Here is a 23,150-nt window from a genome sequence, read left to right as displayed (position 1 = left end):
GGGGTTACCATACACTCATACAAAGTGGAGAATTGTATGGCTCTGGACTAGAAAGTTTGAATCTGAGACTGAATTGTCTAATGTTCCTCCTGTGGAAAGAACACTCTGGTCGGAGGTATGTCCAGAACTAGACCTAGACATGCCAAATTATTTATTTACTGACTGTTAACCTTTGCAAAGCAATGCTTATCTGAGGACTTGGCAGACTCCAAGTCCTGAGGGTAGATTTAAAGCTAGGCTTGGAGGGGTCTTGATATGAGAGTTGAGGGAATGGAGAAATAAAAGGGTTGTTTCCCAACGATAAAGATGAAGAAGACGTAGCAGTCTGTTGCTTCTGCTAAGGAAACCGAGTGCTCCTCCAACCAGCAGCATCCTTTATGATGTTGTCAAGAACTGGTCTGAAGGCCAGCCACACCAAATACTTTTTAAACAAGAAATCCACTGTCCAGCACATTAGCTGACATGCCCTATGCATATGAACAGAGAAATTTATGATAAATTAAATAGGAAGCTTCTAGCAAACCATCACAACTGACATTTAAAGCTGACCAGTCATAATTGGTCTAATCCATACCAGAATCCCTACAAAAAGAAGGGGAAGAGAAGTTATGATTTCTATTCCCTGGACTGCTGCACTGGCTGTGTGTGCATTGACAGCTCACTCATGGGAGGTACAGCAGAGACCAAGTAGGTGGGAGCGGTGTAGGGAGTTAGTTCACCCTTTAATTTTTTGTGACAATGTGAGCGTACACTTTAAATGAAAGTAGATATACCATTTGCAACCTTAATAGTCACTCATGAGTAGTGGGATGTTGTACTGGCCAGATGGATGGTACAATCATACATACTGTATGTAAAAATCTTCACCAGTAGGCCTTCCTTATGTAAAAAGCATATTTGTTTGTTTTTAAAAAAAAAAAGAATAGTACCAAAAAAATCTGAAGTTTCAGGACCTATCAGGGTCACTTTATAAAGGCAGGTCATCTTTAACCGCTTCCACGCCGCCCTATAGTAGAAATACTGCTACAGGGCAGCACGGGTGCGCAAAATCACGTATATCGCACCCTAGGTGGCCTTGGCTGTCCATCACGGGTCCCGGCCGGTGTTTGCCGAGTATCTCAGACGGGGAAGAGACCTGTGTATAAACAACACAGATCTCTCCAATGTCAGCTTTTGCACACACTGCTTTGTATGGCTCTGCATAGAAGAGCCATACAAAGCAGTTTGCTTACAGTGAAAAACACACAGACCCCATAGTAAAACAGCACACAGTTAACCCTTTGATTGCCCCACGTTAACCCCTTCCTGCCCAGTGCCATTAGTACAGTGTCCGTGCTTTTTATTAGCACTGATCACTGTATTGTTGTCACTGGGGATGTCAGTGACACCAAGTCAGTTCCCCCCAGTGTCAGAATGCCTGCTGCAGTCCCGTTTAAGTTGATCGCTGCCATTACTAGTAATAGTTTATAACGCAATAAAAACCGCAGATGCGATAAAATACCACCGAAAGAAAGCTCTATTTGTGGGGGAAAAAAAAGGACGTAAATTTAATTTGGGTGCAGTGTTGCATGACCGTGAAATTTTCAATTAAATTAACGCAGCGCCATACCGCAAAAAATGGCCTGGTCCGGAAAGGGGAGTAAATACTCTGGAGGGCAAGTGGTTAAAGGGAACTTGTGATGATAGAAGTAAGGTAGCTGCCATTGTTCACTTTTTTAATTTAAATTTGCTTATACATTGCCTGCAAGTATGGGACTCCGTACTCTAGTTATCTTATGTAACCCTTTTTTCCCCTCACTCTCTAGAACCAATAACCCTGTCTTTCCACTGGGCTTAGATCAACCACAGGCGTTTTCTTGGTGGGTAAGTAATGGGTTTTCCCAAGTTCAACACTTTCTCACCTCCAGGTCCTTCCCCACATGGGCCTCTCTTTGGGGCAACCCATGACATCCCCCAGTTGGAGCTCTTCCATCATCCCCAGCTTCAACATTAGCTCACCTCATTATGCAGAACTTTCACATGTCCGCTCCAGAAAAGTGCCTTTGAGCACACCTGTCAACATTACCTTGGTTCCCCTGGTCTTATCTCAGCCCTTTATGCCTCTGAACAGTTGCTCTTCCCATACTATGTAACCCAATGGGAACGATATCTGGCAGTTGAAACAGACCTAGCGGACTGGAGCAAGGCCTGGTCTTCTGTAGTAAAATGCTCAATTAACACAGCCCCCTTGAAGGCGGTGTATAAGATACTATTATGGTGCTATAGGGTTCTAGACCATATCACCCATGCAAATTTATGCTACAGTGACCGCTGTTTTCGGGGTTGTGGCCATTGCAATGATGTTTGCATACGTGGTAGACTTGCCCTAGATTGGTTGGGCTTTGGTCCCGCATTTTGGCCTCCTTTTTACTCTCTTCCACTTACCCATACCCTTTCTGTTCCTCTTTTCTTTCCCTGCCTCACAGGTGCACAACGTTTTCCCGTCTCATCACCTTCAAGTTTAGTTTCTTTTATGTTTCTATTTACCTGTTCTACTCATTTGAGCTGTAGACGGCAAATTCATATGGGTATAGTTGGATCCAGGGGTCGCCCCGCTGTTGTAGGGGTGACCCCCCCCCCAGCCCTCTACTTTGTGAAGCCAATATTGTGAATTGAGTTTTTGCCACTGGGGCAGCCTTTGATTGCTCTCTAATGTCTTTGTTCTGCCATCTCTTGCTGTTATGTATGCTCACTTCAATTGCAAAATAACACTGCTAGCCAGTGCGTGGGCGAATTTACTGCTTAACTATTCTCTGTTCAAATCAAATACACATTATTGAAATAGAAAATATAGGTGTGATATTTTCAAATTGTTGCATTCAACTTTTATGTAGATTTTACACAGCATTCCAATTTTGTTTGGAAATGAGGTTGTATAAATATTTTCACACAAGTTTCAAAGGAACTTTCACACAATTTCCAAACTGAATCAACTTTAAAAAATGTGAATCTTGGATGAACATTGTGTGAAAAAACATAAGTAGACCCCCATGATGTCTATTCTGCAACTGAAGCTTATCGTTCTCCTTGCAAGCTTCTATAAAATTTACACTGCCCTGTATATTCTTGCTAAGCCTTGGTGTCACAATGAATTAACATCCACATGCATCCCCAGGTTGGCCAGCCAAGACACTCAGAGATGCTGAACCCAGAAGGACTAGTAAAGGATGTTGCACTGGTGAGGAAGCTTGTGGATGTCACAAAGCTGGAGTGGAGTTAAGTGTAGATGGCTTTTGTTCTATCTTAATTGCAAACACAATGTTAAAAGGGAACCTGCCACAGGGCTGTCAGAGGATGCCATCTGACTCAAAGAAGAGCTAAGCTCCAGACAGGCAAGGAGTGAAGCTGAAGATGTTCTCTGCAAGTAACTAGCACTGCTTCCAGAAGTCAGGTGTTGGGATCCCCCAAAGCTGGAAAGGAGCCTCAGCTGTTGCAGATAACAACTGCCCTAAAAACATCTTAAAGAATAAGAGATTAAAGTAAAAATCATTATGGTCATTTTTCATTACAAAATAATTTTTCGTTTTGTGCAAAAGAGACACAATGTACAAAACATTTCATAAGATCGCACAGCATTCCTGAAGCCCTTAATGGAAACATGTCATGAAGGAAACAAAGTATCATTGCTGTTGCACTGTTTAAAATCCTAGATGGCTGGCCGTTATGCCAACTGTCTAGTTTCAGAAATGTGAGTCATTGTCCTGGCAGAGGTATGAAGATCAGGTGTTATGACTTCAATTGAGGATTGATTTTCACAGTATTACAGCTCAAGGAATAAAGTACTTAACCAAAGACAGCTCCGCAACTAGAATTTTCAAGAGGTCAGCAATAGCATTGCCCATATTTCTGTCATGACAAGTTTCCTTTTTTTAGATGCAATCTAGGAGTGGTGTATGCAGAACTTAATGACAGTGTTGGCTGTAGCTTGTTTACAGTAACAGCCAGCACTATCCCTGTAGGATCTTAATTCAGCAGTCCCAGAATGCAGCTATACGGTGCTTTATAGGCTTCATGAAAGCTGTTTGAATGCTTTGCAAATTCTTGATGAATCCAATGCAAATGTCTGGTGACCTGGGCCTTGGAAATGATGGCTATGGTCAAAGGACTAGTTACAAAATAAACACTACTTGTACTGAATTGACACCATAACCAGAGTATTTCAGGATATCAGCAATGATTGCACATAAAAATACAGCAGGGCCCACTGGATTAAAGCTCAGTTTTATGGTTTATTTATGTACCCTACAACCTTCCCCTTATAGCTGCAAACATCTCCTATGTGTGCAGTTTAACCACCCACACACCAAAATCATAGAAATGGTACTCATACATGTGTTGGGTAATTTGTGGGGAAAAGCCTATTGAAGCTTTGCCTCCTTAGACACTTCTCCAGCCAGTGACTGGACAGAGAAGGAACTGCAACTGATAATGTTATCACATGCTTGCTCCTACTGTCAGCAAATGTAAACGTAGCAAAGCCTGTCTGGCTCCAGCTGCTGCCCCTTCCTCTTCCGGTCTGCGGTGCAGAGGATGATACCAAGACAGATTCAAGAACATATTTATACCATATGTAAACAATTAATACATAACTAGATTCATTGGTTTTAAATATTTAACTGGAGTTTATCTTTAAAGAGGATCTCCAGGGTTTAGTGACGTTAAAATGGTTCATTTGGACCAAGCTGGTTCAAATTAACTATTTACTTCACTAACAGATGCAGCCACTGTGTGCGATGTATAAACTGTATGTAGCCTTCACTGCATATAGTACGCAGCATTGTATTCCTCAGTGGGACGGGAACTTCCCATCTCACTTCCAGGACAAAATCAAGTCAGACTGAGTGCTGGTCAGCCATTCACAGGAAGCTTTGTATTCAATGAATGAATACAAAGCTTCCGTTGGTTACCTGAGACAGAAATCGTGACATCATCCGCCCACCTTTACAACTCAGCCAGTCAGAGTTAGGCTTTAGCTAAAACCTCCATTGGGTCCATTATCCGAGACTGCATGGATTATCCCCTAACAGGGGCGGACTGATCATTCAAGCACTCAGGCACTGCCTGAGGGCCCGGGGTCAGTAGGGGGCCCCATGAAATGCCTCTGGTACCTTTTTTATAGGCTTTTTTGAGTGTGGGCAAGGACACAGGGGCCCCATGATCCCCTATTGCCCGGGGGCCCCATGAGTTGTCAGTCCGCCCCTGTCCCCTAATACTGTCAAAGTCTAGCGTAACCAATATGTCATCAAATGTAATATAGCAGAAGTCCAAAATTTGCTTTACAGAACAAGTGACATGAAATTCAGAAAGAAATTAACTCTCAACCAGGCAGAGCACAAGATCAGTACAGGTATTCTCAGTACTGATCCTTGACCAGTTTCAAATGCTGGTAAGCGAGAGGTGAAAGTCTGTGCATCTCAATTGTGGAGTCTGAATGTTAGCTGGAGTTTTTGGGTAACCTGTAGACCCCTCCAGAGTAGACGAGCTGTTGGTCACTGACTTTCTTCTGCAGAAAGCCCTGCAGCTCCTGAATATCTATCTCTGTCACCACAGGACCAGTCATCACAAACATCTTCAGCATACTGTGGATCCGCTCCAGTGGCAGGCTTTCCAAGTTGGTTAGCATGGCCTGAATGTAAGTCCAAAAGAGCTGGTGAAATGAGAAGGAGAAACAAATGAGAATCATCGATCTTGTTACTGGTACCAAACAGTCACATGTACACAATTTCGGAATGCCTGGTAAAATTACATGGCTAGCTGATTTTGTAAATTTAATATGTTATATGGTAGAGGCAGGTAGATGTTAAGGATTAAAGTGGTAGTAAAGCCACTTTGTCAATTTTTACCTACAGGTAAGCTTATAATAAAGCTTACCTGTAGGTAAAAGTAATATCTCCTAAACGTGCACCATTTAGGAGATATTCGTTCTTTTTTTCAGCGCCGGCGCATGCACTCTGAAGGAATGGCCTACCAGAGCTGTTCCTTCAGAGCACTGTGCCGTGCCCCAAGACTCCTGTGCGCATGCACGGGAGTGTTGGCATTGTGGCTCAGCCAGTCAGATGGCCAGTGCCCGCAAACCTGGAAGGAAGATCGGGTGAAAATGGAAGCCTCTATAGCGGTGTCAGCACGCTGCTAGAGGGCTTCGTTTTGAAGTAAGTTATACATAATGTGCTAGTATGTGATGCAGGTATGCGGAATACCTTGCAGGGGATTTTTTTTTATTTTTTTTTTATGGATGTGGTTTACTACTGCTAACACTTATGAAAATTTGGAGGAAGACTGGGATGAAATCCCTAAAAGAAAGGCTGTTTTTTGCTGGCTACAAGAAACATCTGATATCTACTACAAACTAACTGACATGCAGCACAAACTTCAGCACAAGCCACATCCCATCCAGATCTACTAAATAAAATATACATTATTATACAGGATTTATATAGCGTTAACAGTTTACAACATAAGAGCAATACAATACAATACAAATTAATGCAGGATCAATAAATCTGATCTCCAGGCAAAAAGCCCTACAAATAAAATAAATACAAAAAAAAAGTTTACCTAAATAAAGATAGGCGCTAGCCGTGTACAAGTAACAAATGAGTAATGTTCCATGCACTAAAACACTTAACATTACATTAAAAAACATATATATGATCATCAAGTCCACAGATCAATGTATATTGCTCATCACCTTGTCTATAACAAGATGTATAAAGTGACCATTTCTTCTTCAAAAATCAAAAGTGCTCCACCATGTGCCAATATATCAATAGAAAACAAATTGGACAAGTCTCTTCTTTTTTGAAGTACTATTGCCTACTGAGACCAGAAACAGTCTTGGTGGGCCTGAAGTAGCAGCCTATTATTTTTTTAGGAACTATTGCCACAACTGAGACCTCAAATCTTCTCACCTGCAGCTCCTCCTCCTTCTGATCAGCCTGTGAAGCCATCGCTGAGTCCCCTTCTTCATCACTATCTATTAGGACCACTTTTTCCGCTTGGTCTTTCTGTTCCTCCTCGATAACTGTGAATGTCCCTTGAGGGTCTTCACGGAGGACACCTTGCTGGAGCCAGAAGGTCATTTTCCTGCGCAAGGAAGCAACAGGAACCTTCAAAACCTCGCTGAGCTCTTCTAAGGTCCAGGTACCTAGATAAAACATCAAGCTGCAATTAATTTAGGATCAGCATATGTGCTTCAAGTTTAGGGCCTCATTCACACAAGCTATTTGGTTTGGCAGCCAATTCTTGTGCGTGGGATCGCAGGTGGTTCCAGACAGCTACAGCCAGGAAGCCTGTACAATGCAACAACAGGCTGACAGGCTGACGCTGCAGCTGTCCATCACCATTCACATGTAATTGCACAACCAGCAATTACATGTTGTTATGGACACATGATTGTCCCTGGACACAGACCGTTCCACAGAAAATGTTCAATGTAGTACTATAGTTTTTCTTACAAAAAAAAAAATAGGAACAAAAAGATCTTTTCGGGCTTTAAGATGCAAATGTGTACAAAACAATTTGGGTGCTTGTGGCTCCTACCCCATCTTCAACACTAATTTAAAGGCAGATGGTTTTTCACCTTAATTCATGCTATGCATTAAGGCAAAAAAAACCAAAAAAACACAACATTCTGGGTGCAGCTCCCCCTCTTACTTATCTGAGCCCCATCTCTCCCGGGTCTCTCTCCTCATTGGCTCACACAGCAGCGGAAGCCACTGACTCCTGCTGCTGTCAATCACAACCAGTGAGCAAATGAGGCAAGAGCAGGGGACGGGGCCAAGCTGTGCTCTGTGTGTGAATGGACAATGTCCATTCACAGGAGCATAGTTCGGGAGCGTGCCTGCTCAATTGCCCCCATAGCAAGCACTCAGCAGGGGGGAGGAGCCAGGACTGCCGGCGGGGCCCCAAAAAAGAAGAGGACCCAGCTGCTTTGCACTGAGCATGTAAGTATAATTATTATATTATTATTATACAGTATTTACATAGCGCCAAAGGGTTTGCTCAGCGCTGTACAATAGCGGGGGCGGGACAGAACATGAGACAAAACAGTACAATACAATACACGAGAGGTTCGAGGGCCCTGCTCTTTTGAGCTCACAATCTAGGAGGGAGGGGATAGTGGTACAGGAGGAAGTGGCTGTGGGGGATGGAGTGGTAGGAGGAGTGGAGGAGATCAGTTGTTAGGTGAGGGTGGGGTAGGCTTCCCTGAAGAGATGGGTTTTCAGGGTGCGCCTGAAGGTGAGGAGGGTAGGTGATAGTCTGATGGATTGGGGTAGGGAGTTCCAGAGGATGGGGGAAGTCCTGGAGAAGTCCTGCAGTCGGGAGTGGGAGGATGAGACCAGGGAGCTGGAGAGTAGGAGGTCCTGTGAGGAGCGAAGGGCACGGGTGAGGTGGTATTTGGGTATCAGGTCAGTTAGGTAGTTTGGGGCGGCGTTGTGAATGGCTTTGTACAGTGGGGATCGAAAGTTTGGGCACCCCAGCTAAAAATTTGTATTACTGTGCATAAAGAAGCCAAGGAAAGATGGAAAAATCTCCAAAAGGCATCAAATTACAGATTAGACATTCTTATAATATGTCAACAAAAGTTAGATTTTATTTCCATCATTTACACTTTCAAAATAACAGAAAACAAAAAAATGGCGTCTGCAAAAGTTTGGGCACCCTGCAGAGTTAATATCTTGTACTGGGTGCCCAAACTTTTGCAGACGCCATTTTTTTGTTTTCTGTTATTTTGAAAGTGTAAATGATGGAAATAAAATCTAACTTTTGTTGACATATTATAAGAATGTCTAATCTGTAATTTGATGCCTTTTGGAGACTTTTCCATCTTTCCATGGCTTCTTTATGCACATTAATACAAATTTTTAGCTGGGGTGCCCAAACTTTCGATCCCCACTTTAGGTCAGAGTTAGTAGTTTGAATTTAATGCGTTGAGCAATCGGGAGCCAGTGAAGGGATTGGCAGAGGGGGGTGGCAGATGTGTAGCAGTTGGTGAGGTGGATGAGTCTAGCCGCTGAGCTCAGGAGAGACTGGAGTGGGGATAGCAGTTGTTTGGGTAGGCCAGTGAAAAGGGAGTTGCAGTAGTCTAGGCGTGAGATAATGAGGGAGTGTACGAGTTATTTAGTAGTGACTGGGGTGAGGAACATACATATCTTGGAGATGTTGCAGAGGTGGAGCCTGCATGACTTTGATAGTGATTGGACATGAGGTTGGAAGGAGAGGTTTGAGTCCAGGGTGACACCCAGGACTTTGGCGTGTGGGGTGGGATTGATGGTGGCGTTGCTAGTCATGATGGAGAGGATGGGGGGGGGGGGGTGCGGCCTGGGGGGGAAGACTAGGAGCTCGGTTTTGGACAGGTTTAATTTGAGGTAATGGAGCGACATCCAGTTTGATATGTCATTCAGGAGGTGGGCGATGCGGGCGGAGAGTGAGGGGGTAAGTTGAGGGGTGGAGAGGTAAATTTGTGTGTCGTCGGCATAGAGGTGATAGTTGAAGCCGTGAGAGTGTATCAGTTTGCCAAGGGAGGAGGTGTAGATGGAGAAGAGGAGGGGTCAGAGGACAGAGCCTTGGGGGACACCAACAGAGAGGGGGAGAGAGGGGGAGGTGGCAGCGTTATAGGCAACGCTGAAGGAGCATTGGGATAGGTAGGAGGAGAACCAGGAGAGAGCAGCATCCCTGATGCTGAAGGAGTGCAGTTTAGTAAGGAGGAGGGGGTGGTAGACAGTGTCGAAGGCCGAGGAGAGGTCAAGGAGCAGGAGGATAGAGTAGTGGCCATTAGCTTTGGCGATATAATGTGTTTGTTATTTTTTTGTTTTAAATTACAACCTTTGCCTTTTCCTAATCATTTCTATGCACAGAATGAGCTGAAAGAAGATCAGTCCCTGCTCTGGTTACCTTGGCTTACAGGATCACCAAGAGCTAAAGCAACAATTAAAATTTTCTGTGCCCTTATAGTCATATCAATTGACAGCAAGCTCACAGAAGCACAGATAGCCATGTTAGTCAGCCTCCCAGCTAACATGGACCACGCAGAGTGTCTGCAAAGGATGCATAGGAAGAAGAGCTGCCCATTATTTTAAAATAGACTACAAGGTTTTTCAATCTATCAATTTAAACAGAACAGAGGATTTCTCCATAAAACAAGCCAGTGTTGAACCCAGACTTACTTTTATTTTGGAAGTTTAGGATGATGGCGGCATGGACAGGGGACACGGAAAAAGAGAGAGTGCGGTCAGCTAGCTCCACATCCAGGCTCACCAACCCGAGATGGTGCTTCCAGTTTAGTGTCCTCATTGCCTGGAAGAAGAAGGAAACTTTGTTATAAGTTATGACAAAGACCATCAAATCTGTACTGTGAGAATCAGCCTTGGATCTTACCTTGAGTTTCTCATATCGCCTAGTGAACATTTCCATGGTTTCTTTAATCTGCTCTGGGAGTTCCAGCTTCTCATCCTTTAGTGCTGGCCAAAACTCACTTGAAAGGATGACTGCCACTAGGTTAAATGGAGGTCTCTCTTCCTCCAGGAGCTTTTCCTCCTCATCACGTATATTTGCATTGATGCGGCGAGAATCTGCCATGTCCTGTAACAAAAACATTTTTTTGCTATAGAAGCCCTAAAACTACCAATGCAGCACACAGCCCTAGGGTTTATTACACAGCCCAGAAAACAGAGGGACCATATAGCAGCAGTATGGCGTAAATTTGGCCATAATGCTGCTTTAGGGGAAAATAAAAAAAATGGGCATATATATATATATATATATATATATATATATATATATATATATAAAGCGCACAGGTTTGTGCTTTAGAAGTTTTCTCTCTATTTTGTCTTCTTCAGAACGCAAAAGCAAGGAAAGCCGAATCCATTCTGGCTAATGGGGTGGGGGACAAGGACCTGTCACATGATTCAAAAAACATGCTAAAGCGATTCTGAACAATACCGCCTTTAACTGAACAAAAGGCAAATTTAGGTGAGCAAGAATAAAGGTACAAATACCAAGTGCAATGAGGTTCCAGGGGATATGTAGATAACCACAAAATGGGCAGCTCCATCAACTCCAGCAATGAGACATGAGCACAAAACAACAAATAAAAGAGCACTGGCAACCCTGTGGAAGTCAATAAAGTTACAAGCCCAGGAGCAGATGAAATCAAAATTCACTTTATTGTTGGGTTAAAGAGCATGACATGTAGGCGTGCCCAGATTGATACATCACCAAGGCAGTGGTGAATAGCGAATAGAGGGGTTAATATCTGTGGGTGGCTATTAAGGATGAAACACTCCCCCGGACCCTCCTATATATATTTTAATTGCCGTTTCCTAATCACATGATCTGAGGAAGGGGGCAAGTCCCCGAAACATGTTATCATGATGCCCAGCTTCTTTCCTTTGGTTTGACATGGTTTGAGTGCTCCTCGAGTTTGCCCTCACCAGCCCTTGTTCGGGCAGTCTCTCGCAAGGTGTATGACATTACAACCGGATCTGGGACAGGTGACTTTCGGCGCATTTAGATTTTATCTGTTCCTGGGCATGTGACTCCATTGACTTCCACAGGGTTGGAAGCGCTCCTTTATTTGTTGTTTTAGGTGAGCACAGACCTGCTTTCTAACTCCCACACATTCTACAAAAAATGAGGAGGAATCGATTTGCGTTTTGTTTTAAGATTCTTGGCTGCGCCATACAAATTTAGTCTTTTAGCTTTTGTGTCCATCTGTGAATTAAAAAGGTTTTCATCCCAGATACAATCCAAACATATACAAATATTTAAGCATCTATCCAACTCATCAGAGCAGAATTTGAATCTAGGTCTTTACAAATTAGTTAAGCTTTGTGATAATTATATAGATCCTTTCTCTTGTTGAGCAAATGCTAGCAACCTTAAAATAGACTTCATAGTCTGCAACAGCTAAGTTCTATGTAACAGCCCCATATTCAGAATGACAAGCATAAGAAAAAAAACTACCAAAATAAAAGGATGAAAATCTTTAGACCCCAACTTTTGGCCACTTGCCTAGGCGAGGATAACATTACTCAAAGCTCTTGCAGGATACTTAGAAAGCTGAAGATCTCAAATGTTGAAAAACCTTAATTTATTTATTTCAGGTACTTATATAGTGCCGTCAATTTACACAGCGCTTTACATAAATATATTGTACATTCACATCAGTCCCTAACCCTCAAGGGGTGTCCAATCTAAGGTCTCTAACTCACATTCATACATACACATACTATGGACAATTTAGACAGGATCCAATTAACCTACCTGCATGTCTTTGGTGTGTAGGAGGAAACCGGAGTACCCGGAGGAAACCCACGCAGGCACAGGGAGAACATGCAAACTCCAGGCAGGTGGTGCTGTGGTTGGGATTGAACCAACGACCCTAGTACTGCCAGGCGGAAGTGCTAACCACTAAGCCACTGTGCCACCCAGGAGCAAGATTTGAGATTCTCCAATTTAAGATCTCTGCTGCAATTTACTATTTAGGACCCTACATACGATCTAGGGCAAAAAGTGGGAGAAATAGTATAGTGTTTGGTTATTGCAGACTGTCCACTATAAGCATGTTTAATTTTTTCCATCCTACATGATTTCTGTATAAGCAGTAAGGAAAGATGTAAAAGATTATATAACTTAGTTTAACCAATAGCCGCCCTGCCAATAGCCATTTGGCGGCCGGCAAAATGCTGTAGATTTCTGGGTGGATGCCATATGGCGTCCTCCCGTGCATGCGCAGTTTTCGCGCTTACAGAGCGTGCAGCAGTGCGTTCTGTCACCGGCCGTGTACCTCGGACATGGCCAATGACAGATCTGAGTACCGGCCCCCGTTGCCGGTACCATGTGACCTGCTGTGACCAATCACAGCAGGTCACATGACAGTTGTATACAATGGATGGCTTCATTCATGCCATCCATTGTATACTAGTGTCTAACTGTGAATGGTCACAGCGATCACATGCACATGTCATGTGATTAGCTGTGGCCAAATCACAGCTAAGCACAAAAAGAAAAAAGCCCTGAATGAATCGATGTCATTCAGGTAATTGCTTGCTTATAGCAAAGTAATTGTGTAAAAAAAAAAAAAAAAAATACTGATCATTTCCCCAAAGTAGTACAATGTTACTATGGTAACATTGTACTACTTTGGTCAGAGTGAAATATGAAAAAAAAAAATCTTAAAAAAAAGAAAAGAAATGTAATAAAAAATTAAAAAAAATACACATACATACATACATATATATATATATATATATATATATTTATATTGTTTTCATACTGTCACCAGTCAGTGTCAGATCACTGCCATGCCAGTTATATGATGATGCTGTACTGCACTGGTGACAGTATGTAAAAAAAAAAAAAAAAATAGTGAAAATACATTTTTTTAATTTTTTAATTTTCCAAAAAATTATGACAAACAAAAAATACAACTTCAAAAAACTCGCCATGCCTCTTATGAAGTACGTCAGACTCTCTACTTTGCAAAAAGAGGTCAATTGGGGGATATATGTACTGTTCTGACATCTTGGACCTCAAGAAATTAGATTGGCTGTCAGTACTTCAGGATTGATCAATATTCAGATCTATACCATAGTTTGTGAACTCTATAACTTTCCTACAAACTAAAAAATACATCCTAATTTGGGTTATTTTCACCAAAGACATGTAGCAGAATACATCTTGGCCTAAATTTATGAAGAACAATTATTTATTTGCAAACTTTTATAACAGAAACAAAGAAAAACGTGGGTTTTTTTTTCAAACTTTTCGGTCTATTTTTGTTAATTTAGCAAAAAATAAAAACCCCGGGCGGTGATTAAATACCACTAAAAGAAACTCTAGTTGTGTGAAGAAAATGATAAAATTTTAGTTTGGGTACAATGTTGTATGACCGCGCAATTGTCAAAGTGTGAGCGCGCTGAAACCTAAAAAATGGCCTGGGAGGGAAGGGGATAAAAGTGCCTGGTATAGAAATGGTTAATAGCTTGTTTGCTTTAAGTGTGCATCTTGGCATTATAGAATATAGACATTTTCTGTACCTTCAGCATGACTTCGCAGTAATGCATCTGAGCCTCTCCGAAGCGGAGCTTCAACAATTCCACATTACGGATTTCTCTAAAATAAGAGAGAAACCATGCAGCTTTAAAGTTGATTGAAATTTGTGAGCAGCTAGTAGACTTTTTCTGGGATTAACTAGTGTAGAGAAAGAGGTCAGGACCTGACGACTTTACTGGGAAATTTCAAAACCAATAATTATAAGATATGGGTTACTAATGGATAAATCAGTGATTTGTTCTTCCCATAAGACATGAAAAGTTCCTATGTTTACCTCTCAGAACTGTAGCTGAACTGGTGGAGCAATCTGTCAGCGAGAAGGGTTCTGTATTCATTAATAAACAACTCTTTGCTGCCGTAAATACTGACCAGAAGGCTGATGATGTCAGAGGAGCGACGCTTGGAGCCACTTTTACCTAGAAGAAAAGGATGTAGACAGTACCGTTACAAAAGCCATCACTGCAGCTAAAGGAGTTCTGCTGAGCAGAGCTACAATCCAGAATAAGCAGTAATGTTCGGTTTAGCCTTTGTTTAGCATTGAATTGTGTGCACATATAGTGCTATCACAGGACATGGGAGAATAATCAGGTAACATGGTGGATGGGGGGGGCGGGATTATGGTTTGGGGTTGTTTTTCAGGGGTTGGGCTTGGACCCTTAGTTCTAGTGAAGGGAACTCTTAAAGGTGTCAGCATACCAAGACATTTCATGCTCCCAACTTTGTGGGAACAGTTTGGGGATGGCCCTTCCTGTTCCAACATGACTGCGCACCAGTGTACAAAACAAGGTCCATAAAGACATGGATGAGCGAGTTTGGGGTGGAGGAACTTGACTGGCCTGCACAGAGTCCTGACCTCAACCCGATAGAACACCTTTGGGATGAATTAGAGCTGAGACTGTGAGCCAGGCCTTCTCATCCAACATCAGTGCCTGACCTCACAAATGCACTTCTGGAAGAACAGTCAAACATTCCCAAAGACACACTCCTAAACCTTGTGGACAACCTTCCCAGAAGAGTTGAAGCTGTTATAGCTGTAAAGGGTGGGCCACCTCAATATTGAACCCTACGGACTAAGACTGGGATGCCATTAAAGTTCATGTGTGTGTAAAGGAAGGCTTCCCAATACTTTTGGCAATATAGTGTAAATAAGATACTGCATACCAGGATCGGCATCCACAGGGTCTGGCACCCAATCCTCTGGGTCTGACACATCGTCATCACTCTCTTGACCATTCTCTAGGACCACAGGATCAGCCTTAGACAGCTCATTGGCCAAATCCCCTTCAGCATCTCCTGTTAAACCAGCAACAATTTGTCGTACGGTATCCTCTCTTGTTCTGTTGGGAAAGAAAAAAAAAATAAAATTATAACTTTTACCTGACAGTCATTTTGACTTATTAAAGAGTTTTAATAGGAGTTATGCATTTTAAAAAGTGTTTTACAACTGTTTCATATTATTTTTAGGTTCATCCTTTGCCATTGTAGGAAGGGGCTTTGCAGAATTGCAAAGATTACATAACATGCTAGAGACAACCTCTTGTATTATAATATTCTGAGCAAGGGCATACATTCACTATGAGTGAGAAGAATAATAAAGCACCATCATCTGCAGAAGTACACAGAAAAAAAACACAGCCTGCATGGGGAATGAGCAAATACTGTTGCTGCCTAATACAGTGCCTTGAAAAAGTATTCATACCCCTTCAAATTTTCTAAATTTTGTCATGTTACAACCAAAAACGTAAATGTAGTTTATTGGGATTTTATGTGATAGACCACACAAAGTGGCACAGAATTGTGAAGTGGAAGGAAACTGATAAATGGTTTTCAACATTTTTTACAAATGAATATCTGAAAAGTGTGCGTGCATTTGTATTCAGCCCCCCGAAGTCAATACTTTGTAGAACCACCTTTCGCTGCAATTACAGCTGCAAGTCTTTTTGGGGATGTCTACCAGCTTTGCACATCTAGAGAGTGACATTTTTGCCCATTCTTCTTTGCAAAATAGCTCAAGCTCTGTCAGATTGGATGGAGAGCGTCTGTGAACAGCATTTTTCAAGTCTTGCCACAGATTCTCAATTGTATTTAGGTCTGGACCTTGACTGGGCCATTGTAACACATGAATATGCTTTGATCTAAACCATTCCATTGTAGCTCTGGCTGTATGTTTAGGGTTGTTGTCCTGCTGGAAGATGAACCTCCGCCCCAGTCTCAAGTCTTTTGCAGACTAACAGGTTTTCTTCTAAGATTGCCCTGTATTTGGCTCCATCCATCTCCCCATCAACTCTGACCATCTTCCGTGTCCCTGCTGAAGAAAAGCATCCCCACCACATGATGCTGCCACCACTATGATTCATGGTGGGGATGATGTGTTCAGGGTGATGTGCAGTGGTAGTTTTCTGCCACACATAACATTTTGCTTTTAGGCCAAAAAGTTAAATTTTGGTCTCATCTGACAACAGCACCTTCTTCCACGTGTTTGCTGTGTCCTCCACATGGCTTCTGGCAAACGGGACTTCTTATGGCTTTAACAATGGCTTTCTTCTTGCCCCTCTTCCATAAAGGCCAGATTTGTGGAGTGCAGGGCTAATAGTTGTCCTGTGGACAGATTCTCTCACCTGAGCTGTGGATCTCTGCAGCTCCTCCAGAGTTACCATGGGCCTCTTCGTTGCTTCTCTGATTAATGCTCTCCTTGCCCGGTCTGTCAGTTTAGGTGGATGGCTATGTCTTGGTAGGCCTTCATGATGCTGTTTGCTCACTAATGTTCTCTAACAAACCTCTGAAAGCTTCACAGATCAACTGTATTTATACTGAGATTAAATTAAATTACACACAAGTGGACTCTAGTTGCTAATTAGGTGCCTTCTGAAGGCAATTGGTTCCACTAGATTCTAGGGGTATGAGTAAAAGGGGGCTGAATACAAATGCATGCCGCACTTTTCAGATAATTTGTAAAAACTTTTGAAAACCATTTATCATTTTCCTTCCACTTCACAATTATGCGCCACTTTGTGTTGGTCTATCACATAAAATCCCAATAAAATACATTTACGTTTTTGGTTGTAACATGGTAAAATGTTGAAAATTTTAGGGGGTATGAATACTTTTTCAAGGCACTGTAGATGTGCATTTATAAACTAAACACAGAGTCAACAGGTCAGAAAGATGTCTGCCATTTGTAAACAGTGAAAGTATGGAATGATTCAATACCTCAGGTACTTCCTGATTGGCTCACAGGCCACCTCCAGAATCACCATAGAAGGATCCAGTTCTCTCAGAGCTTTAATGGCAGAAATGTATAAGGTGATTATATCTGATGTATTCACACCTGCACAAGACACAAACACCAGTGACTCCCATTAAAGATTTGTATTTAAATCTTATTCATTCAAGTTGTGTGGTCAGCTGTTTTGCAACATTTTTTCCTTTTTAATTTATTTTTATCCCCATTGGAGAGCTTTCCCTTCACTTCCTAAGTATGTGGATAAGGTTAATCCTTTCTTCTCCCTCTTTAACCACTTGCCGTCTGGGCCATGTACATAAACGGCCAGACGCTGGAGTGGGTGGCCATTTATAAATGTCCTCCAACTTCCCTGCTTGTGCGAGCTCCCTAGGCACTGCGATCTGGTGCCCACTGTGTTCTCTAGACACAGCGGAACACCGATCTCTGTACGGGACCTCTGTGTGAGGTTCCGATTCATGTGATCACTTCCTGACATCATTGCTTACCACTAGTGAAATCTGTGAATGATCACAGAGGTCACATGGTACAAGGCTATTCACAACAGCCTTGTACCATGTGACAAGCTGTGACCAATCACAGCTCACACAGTATTTCTCAATGGCTGTAAGAATGCAGCCAGAGAGGAGAAATGATTGCTTTTACAGCCTTTATGGGTGTAAAAGCAATCAGTGTAGAGAAAAAAAAAAAAAAACACCCCCCCAACAAGTAGTACAGTGTCACTATGGTGACACTGTACTGCTAGGGTGACAGTATGTAAAAAAAAAAAGAAAACAAATAATGATAAAAAATGTAAAAAAATGTTTTTTAAAAATTACTTTTGGTTATAACTAAATTTGGGTTATTTTTTTTTTTTACTAAAGAGATAACTGAATAAATTTTGGCCAAGATTTATGAAGAAAGATTATTTATCTGGAAAATGTTATAAGAAAAACTTTTTAAAAAACATTTTTGGACTTTTTCATTTATATAGCAAAAAAAAAATAAAAATCCCAGTGGTGAATAAATACCATCAAAATAAAGTTTTATCTGTCTCCAAAAAATGCTAAAAAATTCATATGGGTACAGTGTTGCATGACCGCGCAATTGTCATTCAATGTGTGATAGCACTGAAAGCTGAAAATTGGCCTGGACAAGAAGGGGGTAAAAGCGTCCAGACTTGAAGTGGTTAAAAGTATACCCTACATAGTGTCGCTTCTCCCACTCTGCTATGCAAGGGATTACAGTAGGGCAATAATAAAACTAATTCAGGTCCTTATGCTAGATTAGTGTAAAAATACAATTAGGGTTTTCATTGGTTTGGCTTTATTGGGCAAATGCAGCTTGTTGTTCACAATCCATACATAAATATATACATAAACACACACTTAAATAAGCTAAAATACAGGAAATGAATGTTTAACAGCAAGATAGAAATAGAATTCTCACCAGGATGTAGCAACCTGGTCTCTAGAGCGGATTTCAGGCTTGAAAGTAATTCCTGCCTCTGATTGGTCCGTTCCAGACAGTACTTTAAATCCTTGATGGCTGGTTTAGAGTCAGGAAAATCTGGACAAAATAAAAATGTTAAAGGGTAACTTGTCATGAGAGATATATATAGGCCACCTCTGCTACCCTCTCCTCCTACAATTTACGTTTCCTGGATGTTTGGCTCAGAGCTTGAAGTAAAATTACAAGCAGCCTGTTGCTGACATTAAAGCAGTACTAAATCAAAAACCATAAATGTAACATATTGCAGCTTAACAATCATTATATGTAGTACAATATAATACATGTTTGTTTTGCCTGTACAGTATGTGTGGGCACAGTCACATGTCTCCTCCAGAGGGGATGTGACAGGGTGACAACATTGAGGCAGAACTTGTTACCCCATAACAGGGAGTCCCTGCGCACACACACACCTTCACCTTGGCCAGATATTACTTTAATTGAAACTGCCGATTTAAGACTGAAAGCAACTCTTAATTACATTTACTTTACAAAGTTTTAAGTTTTTTTTTGTAATTAGGCTTAGTACTACAAGTGAACTCTAACAGTTTTCTGCAGTATAGTGGTGCACCGAAATGAAAATTCTGGTGCCGAAACCGATACCTAAAATTCAGAATGCATGTGGCCGAACCAAAACTGAAATCTCTGCGTATGTGAGGAGGTTCCAATTTTTTTCTGTATTTTTTTCTACTTTCATGTAACTTATGATTTTATTGCTATCACATAGGGGAGCAATAGTCCCCTATGTGATAGGATATGAGTGACAGGTCCTCTTTGTAGGGGGGAGGGGGTGGGGAGAGGAGCAGAGCAGTGTATACAGTGAGGTAGCAGTGTATACAGAGAGGCTCCCTCACTTGCTGTCACTATATGTCGGTGCTGATTTTTAAATGGAATTGCCCGCTTTTTTTTCTTCACTATAGCTCACAGAATTAGCTGTCACTTTCCCCAGAGCTAAAGAAAACTTTGTTTCTTTTATCTCCTGGGGGGAAAGTGACAGCTGATTCTCTGAGCTATAGTGAAGAAAAAAAAAAGCCGGTAATCACATTTAAAAACCGGCAGTGACATAGAGTGACAGCCAGTCACTGTATACACTGCTCGTCTGCCTTTCTCCGCCGCCCTACCCTCACATCTGCAGTACACACAGTCCCCTGTATCGGCTAAATTTTTCCTATTGGCATTATTTTCAGATATGTTTCGGTGGCTGAAATTTCGGTGCATCCCTACTGCAGTTTATTAGCAATCTTTGCAAAGACAGAGCAGTGATATTTTTCGAATTAACCCAATTTACTACTTACCTCGAATAATACAGAAAAGTTCATCAATGCGCATGCTAGCGTAGAGGCGGTAGAAAAATCGCTGAACATGACAACGCCACCGTTTCAGGGTACTCATAGCTTTATGTTTGGAGGCTTGAGATGTCTCATCCTGCAGGAAGACTTTACTGAGCCAGCCAATCACCTTCTCTATCCACTGCAGAAACAGAGAATTATAGTTTATATTAGGTATCTTGCATTGTCACACACACAATGGTAAATCAATACATTTCAAACCAATTCAATATTTTAATGGTGTGCCTAAACTGTGCATTCTAAAATAATTATAATATTAATTTTGAAATGATTAGGTCATGTTCATAAGACAAAATAATAATAATAATAATAATAATAATAATAATAATAATAATAATAATAGGTATGTATATCAAGTCTCAAATGACTGGCAAACCAATAATTTACAGTTAAATGCCTACTGATAGTTTACTGTTGCTACAAAGCTCTTTGCCAGGTACACGTTCATTGAACTGAATCGTGTATACCGAACATATTGCTGTATTTTTAATAACCTGTCACCTGGTAGCCAAGGAAAAAAAACATATTTATTTTTTTTTTCTTCATATGTAGTAGCTAAACCTAAATTTCTGGGGTGTGTGTGTAGTTACACACTCCCGCAGCCCATAGAGTGTTCAGTTTCAGTAATACACGCACGTGAAAAGGGATATGCCCATTCCATTGTTATGTGTTGCTTAAATGTTTTTATATCTATCTTTTTTGCTGTGTAAACCAACAGCATCACTTGATTTTGTATACACAAATCAGCAGTTAGTTAAGAAACACCAGCGTTCTAACCTTCATACTCATTAATGTTAATACGGCGTCTGTCACTTGATAAGGTGCAGCCCTCTAAAGATCAGGGAATCTGGGTAATGTCAAGAGAAAACACAAAAGAGGGCACACTCTCCTTGTACATTACCGTGATGAAAATAGAATTTATTTAAAAAATAGGTCACAAATGAATACTCACAAATAGACCATAAAATCAGACATAGAGCCAAATCTTTCAGTCCCAGACAATGGGGTTCTGTCCCAACAACTGCCTGGTTGGAACTAGCTGATGCGTTTTGGGAGAAGCACTCCCTTCCTCAGAGCTGAATCAACCAGAGGTGCCAATGCCCCATATATGTCAGTCATTCGCGGTCTATGAGGAAGTCAATTTGATGACAAAGCGCATCAAAGTGCAAGTGCCGCAGCGGCCATTTTTGAATAGGTCTTTTGTACTCATCCATAATCACTAAGAAGAGGTGAAAGTGGAGATTAAACTAAGGATCCAAAGGCACACATTGATTCATGCAGGGTAAGGTGCATGCTCAAAGAGGAAGGTAGGAGCACATTTAATGGTTTAAACACTGGATGTGGATGGTGCACTGTACACACCAATCAAGAGTTTGGGATGTATTGATGAAGAGATTTACATAGATTACACACAAAGAATGTGCTCCTTGAGGGTAATAGTATTTATTGTGAATAATAGAATAATGGTGGCTATCAACCACGGAGTGATTTATACATTTTGAGCATGTTTCTGGTTTTGTTAAGTGAGCACACGGGTGTATCACATTAATGAGTTAATTAGAACTTACTACACTATATTAGTTTATTTTGATCTTTGGGAGAGTTGGCACAGTGGAGTAGAAGGAAAAAGAGAAGAGAGGGAAGATTGAATTGTAAAGAACGTATGCTGATTTGGAAGAATTTGGTGAGAGCATATGGAGATCTGTGTGGTGATTGAAGGATAAGCTGTGTGCTGATTTGTGTATGCAAGACTGTTTGTTCTATCCAGGGGGGCACTTTTATTTTCAGCTGCACACTGATGTGACTTTTGGCACCTGTGGCAATAAGAAGCATCACTTAATTGCCATTCCCCTTTGTATCACTCCTTATACTCTCCTTTCCTCGCCTCTTCATTCAACAGCTGATGAAAAGGGAAACAGCCAGTATTTCTGGGTATGAGGCAACTTATGAGGTGTGACAATTTAATTCCCTGAATGAAGTGTATTTAAAAAAAAAAAAAAGTCAAAAACACGTTTGAATTCTTTAAAAGATGTGATGAAATTTGAGGACAAATGTTCTTTCTGATCTTCTGTCAAGATTTGAGGCACCATCTTTCTGGAAAGCTTTCTCATTCCCATATCCTCCATTAGGATCTGCCGCACTGTTTCCCTGTTCATGTTCAATTCTTCTGCCATCATATGCAAACTCAATCTTCGATCTGAATGTATGAGGGTTGCCAGGAGCAAAGGCTGTTACATGGCGGAGGTAGTGAGTCCTTATCCACTTGACCTGCAGAAGGCTTTATCTCCTTCATGTCCAGGGCATTTTTTGCCATTCAGCACTGTTACTTTAAAGTGATAGTAAACCCAGGACCCTGCATTCACTATACCTGGTCTCCCACAGTACACACAACATGAAAATGCAATTATTTTAGTAAATATAAACTGCTAAATATCTTTTCTCATCAGCAGTTAGAGCAGTCTTGTGACTTCAGCAGAGCACTGGTTAAAGCTTGTAGGAGGAGTTTTCTTTTTGCTCGAGGAGGATGAGAAACCTCTAATCCTCTGTCTGGACAGTGCTGATTGGCCCTGTGCTGATCACATGCACCCTCCCAAGAAAAAAAAAACCTCTCTAGCAATACACACCAAACTGAGCACGTGCATGTGACCACGGGTTCAGTCTGTATCAGGTGGCCATTTCAACAAGAGGAGGGGCAGAGAAGAAAGGATCAAACAGCCTTTTTACACAATGCAGAGGATTAACCACTTAGGTCAGGGGTTAAAATTTCGAGTACAGACCTACTAGCCCAGGGGTCTGCAACCTTTAAGACATAAAGAGCCACTTGGACCCGTTTCCGAGAGGGAAAAAAAGACTGGGAGCCGCAAAACCATTGCAACATTTAAAACAAATCCGACACTGCATATATTGCAAAAAGCGCTCTGGTCATGAAGGGGGTTTAAGGGCCCAGTAAGCAAAGGGTTAATCAGGGCCACAGT

At 41.6% G+C, this 23,150-nt stretch overlaps 1 protein-coding gene across 1 annotated transcript in view; it reads right to left on the bottom strand.

Annotated features, from left to right (window-relative positions):
- Window positions 1-4,248: 4,248 nt before the first annotated feature.
- Window positions 4,249-23,150, bottom strand: part of ANAPC2 (anaphase promoting complex subunit 2) — a 43,112-nt gene continuing 24,210 nt past the window's right edge. Inside the window, exons 4-13 of the mRNA XM_089675136.1 lie at window positions 20,122-20,296; window positions 18,767-18,886; window positions 17,308-17,425; window positions 15,259-15,434; window positions 14,372-14,513; window positions 14,082-14,157; window positions 10,417-10,620; window positions 10,206-10,335; window positions 6,948-7,183; window positions 4,249-5,686 (exon numbers count right to left, since the gene is read on the bottom strand). Of these exons, the coding sequence (XP_089531262.1) occupies window positions 5,474-5,686; window positions 6,948-7,183; window positions 10,206-10,335; window positions 10,417-10,620; window positions 14,082-14,157; window positions 14,372-14,513; window positions 15,259-15,434; window positions 17,308-17,425; window positions 18,767-18,886; window positions 20,122-20,296 (1,590 nt within the window). The 3' untranslated portion in view covers window positions 4,249-5,473. The remainder of the gene's footprint in view (window positions 5,687-6,947; window positions 7,184-10,205; window positions 10,336-10,416; window positions 10,621-14,081; window positions 14,158-14,371; window positions 14,514-15,258; window positions 15,435-17,307; window positions 17,426-18,766; window positions 18,887-20,121; window positions 20,297-23,150) is intronic.

Source organism: Staurois parvus, unplaced genomic scaffold (genome assembly GCF_062004578.1).
Source record: "Staurois parvus isolate SC_StPar_1 unplaced genomic scaffold, SC_StPar_1.0 ptg000154l, whole genome shotgun sequence".
Taxonomy (NCBI): Eukaryota; Metazoa; Chordata; class Amphibia; order Anura; family Ranidae; genus Staurois; species Staurois parvus.
This window is presented reverse-complemented; position numbering and strand designations above follow the sequence as displayed.